The sequence below is a fragment of the Mirounga angustirostris genome, unplaced genomic scaffold (genome assembly GCF_029215605.1).
Source record: "Mirounga angustirostris isolate CCGP_5_RB_7025 unplaced genomic scaffold, mMirAng1.0.hap1 SCAF_5, whole genome shotgun sequence".
In the NCBI taxonomy this organism is placed as follows: Eukaryota; Metazoa; Chordata; class Mammalia; order Carnivora; family Phocidae; genus Mirounga; species Mirounga angustirostris.
In genome coordinates, this window is record NW_026991713.1 from 155,248,720 (window position 1) to 155,262,848 (window position 14,129).

A 14,129-nucleotide genomic window follows, 5' to 3' on the forward strand; every position below is an offset into this window, starting at 1 on the left:
TGGGCCAGGGAGCCCTCCTATACCAGAGGGGCCTTGCTCAATTTCCAAAACCAGGCCCCAGATCCTGCAGCCTGGAACTGGCACAGATGCATTGCTGATCTCGACCCAAAGTATTCGAAAATAAGGTCCGTGTTCTCCCTCCGGAGCTAGCAATGTGCAGCAGGATGGGGGGGTTGCTATCCTCATGTCCACTGTGGATCCTGATGCAGGATGGTAGGTGGACAGTTTCCAACCCCAAGCATTCGGGGCGCCTGGGTGGCTCAGTCTTTAAGCATCTGCCTTTGGCTCTGGTCATGATCCCAGAGTCCTGGGATCAAACCCGGCATCGGGCTCCCGGCTCAGCTTCTCCCTCTCCCACTCCCCTGCCTGTGTTCCCTCTCTCACTGTCTCTCATTCAGAGTGAGAGAGGGAACAAGTCAAAAAAAAATCTTAAACAAAACCAAAAAACAAACCCCAAGCATTCTCTTACATCCAAGCAGAAACGTCATACTTCACCAAGCTTCTTCTAGTTGTGACCGGATGGCAATTAGTATTTGAAGGTAAAATGGGTTCCTTCCCAGACTGATGGAAACGATTTCATCCATCTTCCATGTCTAAATCACTTTTCATTGAAAACATTATCTCAGGAGACATGCAGTAATTCATAAGGCATGTGTAGCTCCCTCTAGGTTTGCATTTGGACCCTGTCACCTATGTGTTCCCAAACACTTGATTGGCAAAGTTGAAACTACGCTGTCACGATCAAGATCATGGTGCTAGATGATGTCTTACCTAAATGGAATTTCAATATCCTGACCTGACCGGAAATTATTCTGTTCTTAAGAGGGAGAAGATTGAAAGCAAAATTAAGATAGTGTACTGGGTGTCAGTGTTTTATGTACTAGGAACCTTTTGGTGGGTAAACCCAAGCACGTGAGTTTGCATTATGTCAATTTGCAGTCTGTATTTTGGAGGGGAGTGGTGGCAGCGCTAGCAGTTCCCTAGTGACATTGACAAAATCGGTTTCATTCTTCAGTGACACAGAAAGGAGAAGGTACAGATGTCTTTGTGTCTGAGGCACCGTCACAAAGCCCTGTCCCAGTCTGGAGAACAGGCTTGGCGGGACCCAAGCACCCTCAGTGCCTGCAGCTGAGCAGCCATGGCTTGGAGAATTGTAGGGATTCCCAGGGCAGCCGGCAGGGGGCGCGCGCGCACCTCCGACGGTGGGGGGCGGGGGCGCGCGCGCACCTCCGACGGGGGGGGCGGGGGCGCGCGCGCACCTCCGACGGGGGGGGCGGGGGCGCGCGCGCACCTCCGACGGGGGGGGCGGGGGCGCGCGCGCACCTCCGACGGGGGGGGGGGCGGTTTCCCTGAGGGCGCAGCAACTGCCTGCTGTAGGAAGACTTCATGGCCTTCTCTGACCCAGGGCACCGCAGGGCAGGAGAGGTTTCTGCTGCCCCCCGAGGACCCACTACCCTCCGAGAGCCAGGGCTGCGTTTACCAGCAAGTTCTGCCGCCGCCCTGGGAGAACCTGGGGCCTTTGCAGCAACTTGGTGCCTCCTGAGGAGCGAAGGAGAAGCAGCCTTGTTGGCTGAGTGCTGAGCAGGGGGCTCTGGGCGGCTTCCCAGGCCCTGCTGGTAGGTGAGCAGCACAGTCGCTTGCATTTGGGGGGCTGTTGCCCTGGTTTGGTCCTTATTTTCCCTGAGGGTATTTGAACAAGAGGTATTTGACTCGGGCATCCGTGGATGGAGGGGTCCCGCGACGCCCCGTCAGAGATGCTGTGGTGGTTTTGTTACAGATGCAGGCTTGTTTCTGGGGAGAAATCCTGACTCCAATTAAGAGGAAGGGGAGCAGCATTTAGTTGGGAGGTGAAGACGCTAACTGCTGCCTCTCAGGACCTTCTAGAAGAATGAGCTGGGATCCCACTTTCTGATTTCTGCTGGAACCAGAGCCCCAGGTAAAAACCAAGTACCGTCCAGTTTGTAACCTTAAAGGTAGAAACTCTCAGGGAATTATCAGCCCAGGTCGGGTTTCTTTGGAAGGAAAGAGACTTGAATGCAGGACAGAGAAGCTGTGATTCAACCGTAGGCACATTGGGGAATATCAGAGAGGCTCCCTGTTTTCAGGAGGAAAGGGGGCAATTTGGAAGGCTGTTAAGAACCGAAGGTCCATTGGTGGCATCTGGGAGTTCCAAGTGTTGTAGCTTCTCGTGGGTGAGCCCTGTTGGAGGAGGTGAGGGGGGGATATAGAGATGAGAATAGAGTTCTGCTAGCTGGAGTAGTGGAGTATCCATGTGCGAGGTCAAGTCCATGTCTTCCTGTTGGGTCCCCACTTTATTTGGAGGGGTAGGGTGTGGGGGCTCCCCCTGCCCAAACCTCCTGCCTGTGTTTTGTGACATTTCCCATTAGGAGTTTTCAAAATTACCCTTTTAAAAAAATTTTATTACGTTAGTCGCCATGCAGTACGTTAGTTTTTGATGTAGTGTTCCATGATTCATTGTATTTGTGTAACACCCTCACTCCTTCTGATCAAGATTTGCTTTGATGAGCAAAATAAATCAGAGAAAGATAAATACTGTATGATTTTACTCATCTGTGGAGTTTATAAAGAAAAAAAAAACAAATGAGCCAAGAGAAGAAAAAAGAGTCAAACCAAGAAACACTCTTAAGTAGAGAGAACAACCTGTTGTTACCGAGGGGAGGTGTTTGGGGGAATGGGTTGAATAGGTGATAGGGATTAGGATGAGCACCAGGTGTTGCCTGGAAGTGTTGAAGCGCTAGATTGTACACCTGAAATGAGTATCATAGTGTATGTGGACTAATTGTAAATAAGAACTTTAAAAAAGTTTCCTTGGGAGAATTTCTTTTTCTCTTTAGGATTTTATTTATTTGTATGTATGTATGAGAGAGAGACAGAGAGGCAGAGAGGCAGAGGGAGAAACAGGCCCCCGCTGAGCAAGGATCCCAATGTGGGACTCAATCCCAGGACCCTGGGACCATGACCTGAGCCAAAGGCAGACGCTTAATCGACTGAGCCGCCCAGGTGTCCCTGGAAGGCTTCCTGATCAACAGTCAAGTTCTTTGTAGTTAGTGGTTTTGTGTTTCAGTGCCAGCAAAGCTTTTTCAGATTGGCATGTCTCATGTTGGAGGGAATGTGCATGGCAGTTGTAAACTACTCAAGTGACACCTGAGGAACAGGGAGGGTTAGATGGGAGAAACTCACGAACTTCCCATGTGAAGTCTGTATCTGCTCAAGACTGAGACCAGTGAGCCAGCATCACTTCATTGGAGACAGTGTTTCTACAAAGGACTGAGAGACAGCAAGTACAGAATCAAAAACAAGATGACAATTCCAAACCATATGCTGGTTTTAATCCAGGACCCTAGGTCTGAAAGGAGCCAGCTGAAAATATTTATTGGCACTTGTTTGGACTGAAGGCAAACCCGGAGTCCTGTATGCCTCCTGGAAGTGTCCTCCCCCAGTGGCTAGAAACAAAACAGACAAATACTGCAGGAATGCACTGAATGAAATCACTGAGCACATTAGGGAACATAGAGTACACTGAAGAACATGAAGCAATAGTTAGAGAACTTGTTGCAAGAATAGGAATACTTCTGGGACATTTCAAAACAGTATTGTTCTTTCAAAAGAACTGTTTAGAACTATATGGGTTATCAGTAGTGGTCTGTTATGTTGTAAATTCAGAAACCATGCATTTGGATTAGAATCAGGATTCAGTTAGTAGTTGAGGTAAAAGAAAGACTTTTGAATTCTGAACCTTCTAAACCTCTAGAAATGCTCACAAGATCAAAAGGAGGCGATTTTAGGGAAGATCATAATCCAAAGAGGTTTCCTCCTTTTGCAAGAGACTGGGATATGCAGAAAATGGCATGTTCTTTGCACAAAAGAGGTAGAAGGAGCAACAGTGAGAAAAGGAATGCAGGCCTGGTCTGGACATGTGGGGCAAGCTGTCTCCCCAGATGTTTTCTATTGCAATTTGGGAAGTATTTACCTTCTTGTCACCAGCTGGTGTACAGGTCCAGTCAGGGTTTGGTGCCTTCTTTAAATGTGTCCCGTGGACCCAAGAGTCCATTCCCTGGGATTTGGCAGCACAAGGTTTGGTTAGCAGTATGTGATAAGGGCCTCTCAAGGGAGGTTGAAGAGAATCTCTGTGGAGGTGTCTTTTCCAATGGAGAGACTCTCCAGGTTGCAAGGTGTGATGATCAAGGTAAGTGTCCGCTGGGAGTGGCCTGTGAAAAGATTGCTCTGCTACAACATGGTTAGTTTTAATAGAAGCAACTAGATGTTTGCATTATTGAAATATATCCCCTTTTCCCACCTGTGGGTCAAAAGGGGCAGTGGTCGAATGCATGGATGTCCAGTGACTGTCTCCAAGGGTGAGAGTCTGAGTTCCAAAGGGTGTGGACTTGAGATTTCGAAGGAGTAACAGCAATGCCTTTGTCCCAGGTAGTTGGAAAATTTGCACATTTTGCTCATTGAGTCCCCAGTATTGCCATTATTGCATTGGACCATCTGTGAAGATAGGGGTTAGTAATGTACAATGAAAGTGTTGTAAAACTGGCCAAACATCACAAACGGGGTGAGGGCCCTGCACGGTAGAATGGGTTTTCTGGTCACTGTGTAGTTCAAGAGGGCTTCCCTGGGAGGGATAATTTTTTCTAACAGGATTTTAGCCACACACGAGTCATTGGCCTTTCTCCAAGGGAAAGCTTTGGTCCAGTGAGGAAACATAGGCACATTGACTAACACTTATTTCCATGAGATGAGGAAGTGGCATGAAATCCACTTGCCAAATCTCAAAGGGTTCATTGGGCAGTTTAAATGCCCACGGGAGGTATGGATTTCTTTCCCAGGATTGTATTTTGGACCAATGGGAGGAGCAAGGTAGGCACTTTTTTTGCAGCCTTCTTAATATTTCCCCACCAATATTGGTTCATGAACACTATCAGTTTGTTATTAGACCAATGGTTTAATGTTTGTACTATTGTCAGGCATGGGAATTTTAGAATTTTGGGGAGGGCCAGATTGTTACTTGATCCAAGGCAGAATTCTCTCTTTTTATCAGTCATTAGATTCCCAACATTGTTTCTCCTTCTCTGGGCCCAGTTGTTGGGCATATCTGATCAATTTTTCCAAACTGTCAATTGGTAGGACATCCCTTCAGAACATGACAGAGGCCTGACTCTCAAGCTCCTTTTGAGCAGATTTTTTGGCAGAAATGTCAGCAAGGCTGTTTCCTCTGGCCCCCAGGGAGTCAAGTGCAGAATATCCCTGGGACCTTAATAATAGCTAGATCTGCAGGCAAAAATATGGCATCTGATGAATTTTGGACATAGCCATTTTTTAAATTTTTAAATTTTATTATGTTACTCACCATACAGTACATCATTAGTTTCTTTTTTCTTTAAAGATTTTATTTATTTATTTGACAGAGAGACCCACAGCAAGAGAGGGAACACAAGCAGGGAGAGTGGGAGAGGGAGAAGCAGGCTTCCCGCCGAGCAGGGAGCCCGACGTAGGGGCTCGATCCCAGGACCCTGGGATCATGACCTGAGCCGAAGGCAGACACTTAACGAGTGAGCCACCCAGGCGTCCCTGTACTGTGGAGTTTTATGGTTTTTATATTCTGGTTTTTCATGACCTATCTTGTTTTTCCGTCAAAACCAAACTATCCTGTCTCCTTGTGCCTCAGGGCGCTACTGAAAATCTAGTAAGTGATTTCCAGTATAGAGGAAGGACTGGATCCGTGATCCATTCCTCCCACAGTTTTGATCTTTGAGATAATACCTTAACTCAAAAGTGCTCTAATGGCAAGCAGGTATTATAGGCCATAGCATGTAGGTGGAAGGACTGCAAATTGAGGACTTTTCGTTTCATCATCAGCACACCACCCTATGCGCAGTCTCAGTCAGCTAGGTGTCTAACTCTTGATTTAATTTTGGCTCAGGTCACGACCTCATAGTTGTTGGATTGAGCCCTGCGTCAGTGTCAGGCTCCACATGCAGCAGGGAGTCTGCTTGAGATTCTGTCTCTTCCTCTGCCTTCCCCACGTCCTCCCCTCCCCCGCCTCGATCTCATGCACTCTCTCTCTGTAATAAATAAATTAATCTTTAAAAAATGAGTCAGAAAAAGATAAACATTCAGATTTTAAAATCGAAAAAGGACAGTAAACAGCAGAAAAACTTCAATCTTACTAGTAATCAAAAGACAAGTAAGATTACTCACTTTTTTTTTTTTTGAGATTATTCACTTTTCACATTGGCCAAGACTTAAAACCTGATAATATCCAATGTTACTTGCTCCTTTACTGTCTGTAAGGGTTTTTGTAAGTTTCATGTTATTTCTTCCATAAATGTTTGATAGGATTTACCAGTAAAACCACCTGGGTCTGGGGCTTTCTTTCTGGTAAGGTTGTTAATAATTATTTCAGTTATTAAAATAGATACTGGATCATTCAGATTTTTGTTTTATTTTGTGTGGTATGTTCTATTTTTTGAGGCATCTTTCCATTTCATCTACATTGTTGAATTTGTTGACCTAAAACTGTTCATAGTATTTTCTTGTTATCTTTTTTTTTAAAGATTTATTTATCTATTTTAGAGAGAGAATGTGAGAGACTGGTAGAGGGGTAGAGGGTGAGGGAGAGCGAGAATCTCAAGCAGGTTCCCCACTGAGTGCAGAGCCCAACATGGGGCTCAATTCCATGACCCTGAGATCATGACCTAAGCCAAAACTGGCTAAGGCCAACACTTAATCAACTGAGCCACCCAGGCACCTCTGTCTTTTTAATATGTGTAAGATCTGTAGCGATAACTCCTTTTTTATTTCTGATACTGACATACAAAAATGTTATGTTAAAGGATGATCATCCAAGCGTTTTATAAAGTAAAAAATTGAAAAAAAACTAAAAACCAAACCTCCAACAATAAGGGATTAGTAAAGTAAAAAACTTTATCATCTTGACAGAATGAACTACTACATGTCCCTTAAAATTATATGAAAACTATTATGAAATAATACTGCAGACTTACCTGGATGACTAAAGTTTAAAAGATTCATAGTAACAAGTGTTGTTGAGGGTATGGAGCAAATAGAACTTTTTTAAAAAAGGTTTCTCTTTAAATTCCAGTTAACATACAGTATAATATTCATTTCAGGTGTAGGGTTTAGTGATTCAGCAAACCAAACAACATCCAGTGCCCATCACAACAAATGTGCTTCTTAATCCCCACCACCTGTTTCACCCATCTCCCCACCCACCTCCCCTCTGGCAACCATCAGTGTGTTCTCTATAGTTATAAGTCTCTTTCTTGGTTTGCCTCTCTCTCTCTTTTTCCTTATGCTCATTTGTTTTGTTTCTCAAATTCCGCATATGATTGAAATCATCTGATATTTGTCTTTCTCTGACTGACTTATTTCGCTTAGCATAATTATGCAAATGGAACTTTTATTCAGCCTCCACTGTGGTAGGAGTATAAATTGGGAATTAGAAAACTGTGGTAATATCTTAATCAAACTTAAAATATGCATACCTTATGATTCACATCTCCCCTCCTAGATCTATATCAGTCATCAATCTTTGCATATATTCAGCAACAGACATGTAGAATAATATTCAAAGCACCTTTATTCATGTTATCCCAGATTGGAATCAATCCCATTCTCTCACCAAAAGTAGAGTGGATAAGTAAATTTTAGGTGTATTCATACAATGGGATTCTACATAGCAATGAAGAAGAATGAACTATTGATACAGATACAATGACATGGATAAATCTCACAGGCATTATTTTGAGAGAAAGAAGTCAGACACAAAAGAGTACAGACGGGATGATTCCATTTGTATAAGGGAGCAGGCAAAATTAATCTATGGTTTTAGAAGTCAGAATAATAGTTACTGATGGAAAGAGAGGCTAAAGGTAAACCTTGAGACCAGTTAGAGGTAAAGAAAGGAAGTGGTTCATTCAGAATTAACTCCAGTAGGGAGTGCTCAGAGGAGAGACTTCCTGAGCAAACTTTAGTTGAGTTTTTTAAGTTGTGTCAAAACACTGGGAAAGCAGGTTTGCGATTTAGAGAGTGGGATGTTCAAATTGCTTGTCATATTTAACATTCCTGTGACTTTTGTGGTTGGCCAGGTCTGAATTGGGATGGCCCATGGAATCTGCTTGCAGGCATCTGCCACTCAGAATTTTTTTTTTTTAAGATTTTATTTATTTATTTGAGAGAGAGAGAATGAGAGAGAACACATGAGAGGGGGGAGGGTCAGAGGGAGAAGTAGACTCCCTGCCGAGCAGGGAGCCCGATGCGGGACTCGATCCAGGGACTCCAGGATCATGACCTGAGCTGAAGGCAGTCGCTTAACCAACTGAGCCACCCAGGCGCCCTGCCACTCAGAATTTATTGCTCTTAGGATTTAATGGACTTTTCCCAATTCCTGAAACTGCTTTTAGGTACAGAAATTTACTTCTAAGTTCATAAAAGGAGGAGTTCAGTTTTCACAGAGGCGTGAGGACATGAGGGAGCCTATTAGGGTGCTGGGAATATCTTATGTCCTAATCTAAATGTGATTACAGGTGCATAAATATGTAAACATTCATTGGGCTGTTCATGTAAGATTTGTGTACTTACTGAATATATGTTTTACTTAATTAAAAATTTTAAAATGGTATTATGTAAATATGCATTATTGCACAGAAAAACATTTCTCTTATATTGCTGAATGAAAAAGACAAGTTATGCTAGAACATTTCTCCTTGAACTCACTTCTACTAAAAAAGTGTTTCTATATACGAAGAAAGAAGACTAGAAGAATATACACCAAAATATGAGATGGTGAATGACTCTTATTTTTTTATTTTTGTTTATTTGCATTTTCTAAACTTTCTGTAATGCTTATGTATCTGAGGTGGTCCAGAGCCCTCCCCAGACCACCACAGCCCCACGCTCAATAGCAGTAACCACAAGCATTTACCGCCTCTGACCCCAACACACCTGGGACATCATCAGCTCTACCAGTCCACCAGAAGGAACCATCTTCATCCATGATCCCTCTGTCCCCTGTGAGGTAAGCCATGTGGACTCTCGCTGAAGCATATTCCTCCCAGCTCACCTGAGAGAAGAACAAATTCAGAAACCTAAATTTACGTAACTTCCACAATCATTTAATGGCATGAGCTGAGCACTGTGCTAGCCCTGAAGGGAGATAGAGAGAAATAACACAAAATCTGCACTCTCCAGGTGCTTCCCAGAGAGAAAACGCACATAGATCTTTGTTGGTGACTTCTGTTAGCACCAGGTCTTTTTTTTTTTTTTCTTCCCATCTGGAAACAGGAATAAGGATGGTACTTTACCCAGAGGTTTTTTCCTGAGGCTGAAATGATGCAGTGCAAGCATAGCATTTAGCATAGGGCCAGTGGCCGTGTGTGCAAGGGACGCTGGCTTCTATTTTCTTAGGCTCATCATCCATCAAACACAATCACTGCTCTTAAATTGTGCCTTTAATTTCCACACTGTCCATGGCTTTCTATCAGAAGGTGACTTTGGATTTATGTTCTTACACCAGAAACACAACACAGTGATTAGTACAAATACCCCTTAGCACAGACAACCTCATTTTGCTTGATCATTCTGTAGCGTATCCACAGATTCTTTTTTTAAAAAGATTTTAAGGGCACCTGGGTGGCTCAGTCATTAGGCGTCTGCCTTCGGCTCAGGTCATGATCCCAGGGTCCTGGGATCAGCCCCACATCGGGCTCCCTGCTCCACGGGATGCCTGCTTCTCCCTCTCCCACTCCTCCTGCTTGTGTGCTCTCTCTTTCTGTCAAATAAATAAATAAAATCTTAAAAAAAAAGATTTTACTTATTTGAGAGAGAGAGAGAAAGAGAAAGAACACAGGGAGAGAGCACAGAGGGAGTTGGAGAAGCCGACTCCCCACTGAGCGGAGAGCCCGGCATGGGGCTTGATCTCAGGACCCTGGGATCATGACCTGAGCTGAAGGGAGACGTCCACCCGACTGAGCCACCCAGTGCCCCAAACATCCACAGATCTAACAGCACTTGACTTGCCTGCTATGGAAACCACAAGACCAGTTAGTCTAGGTTCTTGTATCTAAAAAAAAATCTGCTTATTAAAGTTCTAATGAATTTTGGTAAAACTGTGTAAGCAACTCCTTCTCAAGTAGCATAATAATCCAAATAGGTGTATGAGATGCTGGAATCTCTTATTTGGAATCTCTATATTATGGGGCAGAAAGAGATTTTTTTGGTATCAGTGTGTCTGAGTTATCTTGTCAAAGTTTGAAAATATTAAGCATTATCCCTTCAAGAAATTTTGTAATATTAGAACTTTTAAAAAACAAGAAACAGAATCTTAATTATAGAGAACAAACAAATGATTACCCAAGGGGAGGGGATGAGTGAAATATGTGATGGGGATTAACGAATACACCTGTGATGAGCGCCAAGCGTTGTATCAAAGTGTTGAATCATTAGGGGCACCTGGGTGGCTCAGTCAGTTAAGCGGTTGCAGCTCAGGTCATGATCCCAGGGTCCTGGGATCAAGCCCTGCCTCAGGCTCCCTGCTCAGCAGGGAGTAGGAAAAAAATTACCCAGCCTTTAACTCAGAAATTTGGCTTTTGATAATTTTTCATAGGAAATAATTAAAATGGCATTTAAAGAGTTAACAAGGTTACTCACTGAAAAAGTATGTTTAATATGAAACATTGGAAATGAAGAAAATTTCCAATAATAGTGGATATGTTCAATAAATCATGATATTTCCTTTTGGTAGCATGCTGTGAAATTAAAAAAATTTTCTGTTATATAGGGGCGCCTGGGTGGCTCAGTTGTTAAGCGTCTGCCTTCCGCTCAGGTCATGATCCCAGGGTCGTGGGATCGAGCCCCACATCGGGCTCCCTGCTCAGTGAGAAGCCTGCTTCTCCCTCTCCCGCTCCCCCTGCTTGTGTTCCCTCTCTTGCTGTGTCTCTCTCTGTGAAATAAATAAATAAAATCTTTAAAAAATTTTTTTCTGTTACATAAAAAGATTTACCTCTTTGTGAAAATCATAAGTAAAAAAGCAAGATTGATAGCCAGTAGGTAGAATGTAATTCCAATTTTATAAAATAATATATGTACATAGAGAAATAAGAGAAGGACATATATCCAAACGTTAAAGTGAGTAGTAATGGTGGGATTATGAGTGAAAAGAATTTTCTTTGGCCTTTTTCTTAGTTTTTCAAAGTTTTCTATATATAACATAGAGTTTTATTATTAGAAAGGTTGAATAAATAATATTTATATTTAAAAGTAATTAAAAGGAGGCTTCCCTTTATAGAAAAAATGGAAATCTCTTTTTTTATATGTATATTTTTTTATTCTTATGTTAATCCCCATACATTACATCATTAGTTCTAGATGAAGTGTTCCATGATTCATTGTTTGTGCATAACACCCAGTGCTCCATGCAGAATGTGCCCTCCTCAATACCCACCACCAGGCTAACCCATCCTCCCACCTGCCTCCCCTCTAGAACCCTGTTTGTTTTTCAGAGTCCATCGTCTCTCATGGTTCGTCTCCCCCTCCGATTTCCCCCTTCATTCTTCCCTTCCTGCTATCTTCTTCTTTTTTTTTTCTTAACATACATTGCATTATTTGTTTCAGAGGTACAGATCTGAGATTCAACAGTCTTGCACAATTCACTGCGCTTACCAGAGCACATACCCTCCCCAGTGTCTATCACCCAGTCACCCCATCCCTCCCACCCCACCCCCCACTCCAGCAACCCTCAGTTTGTTTCCTGAGATTAAGAATTCCTCATATCAGTGAGGTCATATGATACATGTCTTTCTCTGATTGACTTATTTCGCTCAGCATAACACCCTCCAGTTCCATCCACGTCGTTGCAAATGGCAAGATCTCATTCCTTTTGATGGCTGCATAATATTCCATTGTATATATATACCACATCTTCTTTATCCAGTCATCTGTCGATGGACATCTTGGCTCTTTCCACAGTTTGGCTATTGTGGACATTGCTGCTATAAACATCAGGGTGCACGTAGCCCTTCGGATCCCTACTTTTGTATCTTTGGGGTAAATACCCAGTAGTGCAATTGCTGGATCATAGGGTAGCTCTATTTTCAACTTTTTGAGGAACCTCCATACTGTTTTCCAGAGTGGCTGCACCAGCTTGCATTCCCACCAACAGTGTAGGAGGGTGCCCCCTTCTCCGCATCCCCACCAACATCTGTCGTTTCCTGACTTGTTAATTTTAGCCATTCTGACTGGTGTGAGGTGGTATCTCATTGAGGTTTTGATTTGGATTTCCCTGATGCCGAGCGATATTGAGCACTTTTTCATGTGTCTGTTGGCCATTTGGATGTCTTCTTTGGAAAAATGTCTGTTCATGTCTTCTGCCCATTTCTTGATTGGATTCTTTGTTCTTTGGGTGTTGAGTTTGATGAGTTCTTTATAGATTTTGGATACTAGCCCTTTATCTGATATGTCATTTGCAAATATCTTCTCCCATTCTGTCGGTTGTCTTTTGTTTTGTTGACTGTTTCCTTTGCTTTGCAAAAGCTTTTTATCTTGATGAATTCCCAATAGTTCATTTTTGCCCTTGCTTCCCTTGCCTTTGGCGATGTTTCTAGGAAGAAGTTGCTTCGGCTGAGGTCAAAGAGGTTGCTGCCTGTGTTCTCCTTTAGGATTTTGATGGACTCCTGTCTCACATTGAGGTCTTTCAACCATTTGGAGTCTATTTTTGTGTGTGGTGTAATGAAATGGTCCAGTTTCATTCTTCTGCATGTGGGGCTATCCAATTTTCCCAACACCATTTGTTGAAGAGACTGTCTTTGTTCCATTGGACCATTCTTTCCTGCTTTGTCAAAGATGAGTTGACCATAGAGTTGAGGGTCCATTTCTGGGCTCTCTATTCTGTTCCATTGATCTATGTGTCTGTTTTTGTGCCAGTACCATGCTGTCTTGATGATGACAGCTTTGTAATAGAGCTGGAAGTCCGGAATTGTGATGCCGCCGGCTTTGCTTTTCTTTTTCAACATTCCTCTGGCTATGTGGAGTCTTTTCTGGTTCCATACAAATTTTAGGATGATTTGTTCCATTTCTTTGAAAAAAGTGGATGGTATTTTGATGGGGATTGCATTGAATGTGTAGATTGCTCTAGGTAGCATTGACATCTTCACAATATTTGTTCTTCCAATGCATAAGCATGGAACGTTTTTCCATTTCTTTGTGTCTTCCTCAATTTCTTTCATGAGTATTTTATAGTTTTCTGAGTACAGATCCTTTGTCTCTTTGGTTAGATTTATTCCTAGGTATCTTATGGTGTTGGGTGCAATTGTAAATGGGATCGACTCCTTAATTTCTCTTTCTTCTGTGTTGTTGTTGGTATATAGGAATGCGAATGACTTCTGTGCATTGATTTTATATCCTGCCACTTTACTGAATTCCTGTATGAGTTCTAGCAGTTTCAGGGTGGAGTCTTTTGGGTTTTCCACATAAAGTATCATATCATCTGCAAAGAGTGAGAGTTTGACTTCTTCTTTGCTGATTTGGATGCCTTTGATTTCTTTTTGTTGTCTGATTGCTGTGGCTAGGACTTCCAATACTATGTTGAAGAGCAGTGGTGATAGTGGACATCCCTGCCGCGTTCCTGACCTTAGGGGGAAAGCTCTCAGTTTTTCCCCATTGAGTATGATATTCGCTGTAGGTTTTTCATAGATGGCTTTTATGATATTGAGGTATGTACCCTCTATGCCTATACTCTGAAGAGTTTTGATCAAGAAAGGATGCTGTACTTTGTCAAAAGGTTTTTCTGCATCTATTGAGAGGATCATATGATTCTTGTTCTTTCTTTTGTTAATGTATCGTATCCCATTGATTGATTTGCGGATGTTGAACCAACCTTGCAGCCCAGGGATAAATCCCACTTGGTCATGGTGAATAATCCTTTTAATATACTGTTGGATCCTATTGGCTAGTATTTTGGTGAGAATTTTTGCATCCATGTTCATCAGGGATATTGGTCTGTAATTCTCCTTTTGGATGGGGTCTTTGTCTGGTTTTGGGATCAAGGTAATGCTGGCCTCATAAAATGAGCTTGGAAGTTTTCCTTC

At 42.8% G+C, this 14,129-nt stretch overlaps 1 protein-coding gene and 1 long non-coding RNA gene across 11 annotated transcripts in view; one reads left to right on the top strand and one right to left on the bottom strand.

Moving 5' to 3' along the window:
• Positions 1–2,076: 2,076 nt before the first annotated feature.
• Positions 2,077–9,120, bottom strand: LOC135364544 (uncharacterized). Of its 2 annotated transcripts, none has more exons than XR_010411873.1 (3): positions 8,992–9,120; positions 3,992–4,512; positions 2,077–2,199 (listed from the first exon to the last, which is right to left on the bottom strand). It is a non-coding gene; the product is annotated as an uncharacterized LOC135364544 (long non-coding RNA). The 2 variants fall into 2 exon arrangements; XR_010411874.1 differs by lacking the exon at positions 2,077–2,199 and adding an exon at positions 3,113–3,288.
• LOC135364542 (acyl-coenzyme A synthetase ACSM3, mitochondrial-like) overlaps positions 3,263–14,129 on the top strand; it is a 29,069-nt gene continuing 18,202 nt past the window's right edge. For all 9 annotated transcript variants that reach the window (XR_010411869.1, XR_010411870.1, XM_064592636.1 and 6 more), the window contains exon 1: positions 3,263–4,207. Coding sequence is in view for 7 of the 9 variants with exons in the window: in XM_064592636.1 (XP_064448706.1) it covers positions 3,775–4,207 (433 nt within the window). In the remaining 2 variants the exon portion in view is untranslated. The remainder of the gene's footprint in view (positions 4,208–14,129) is intronic.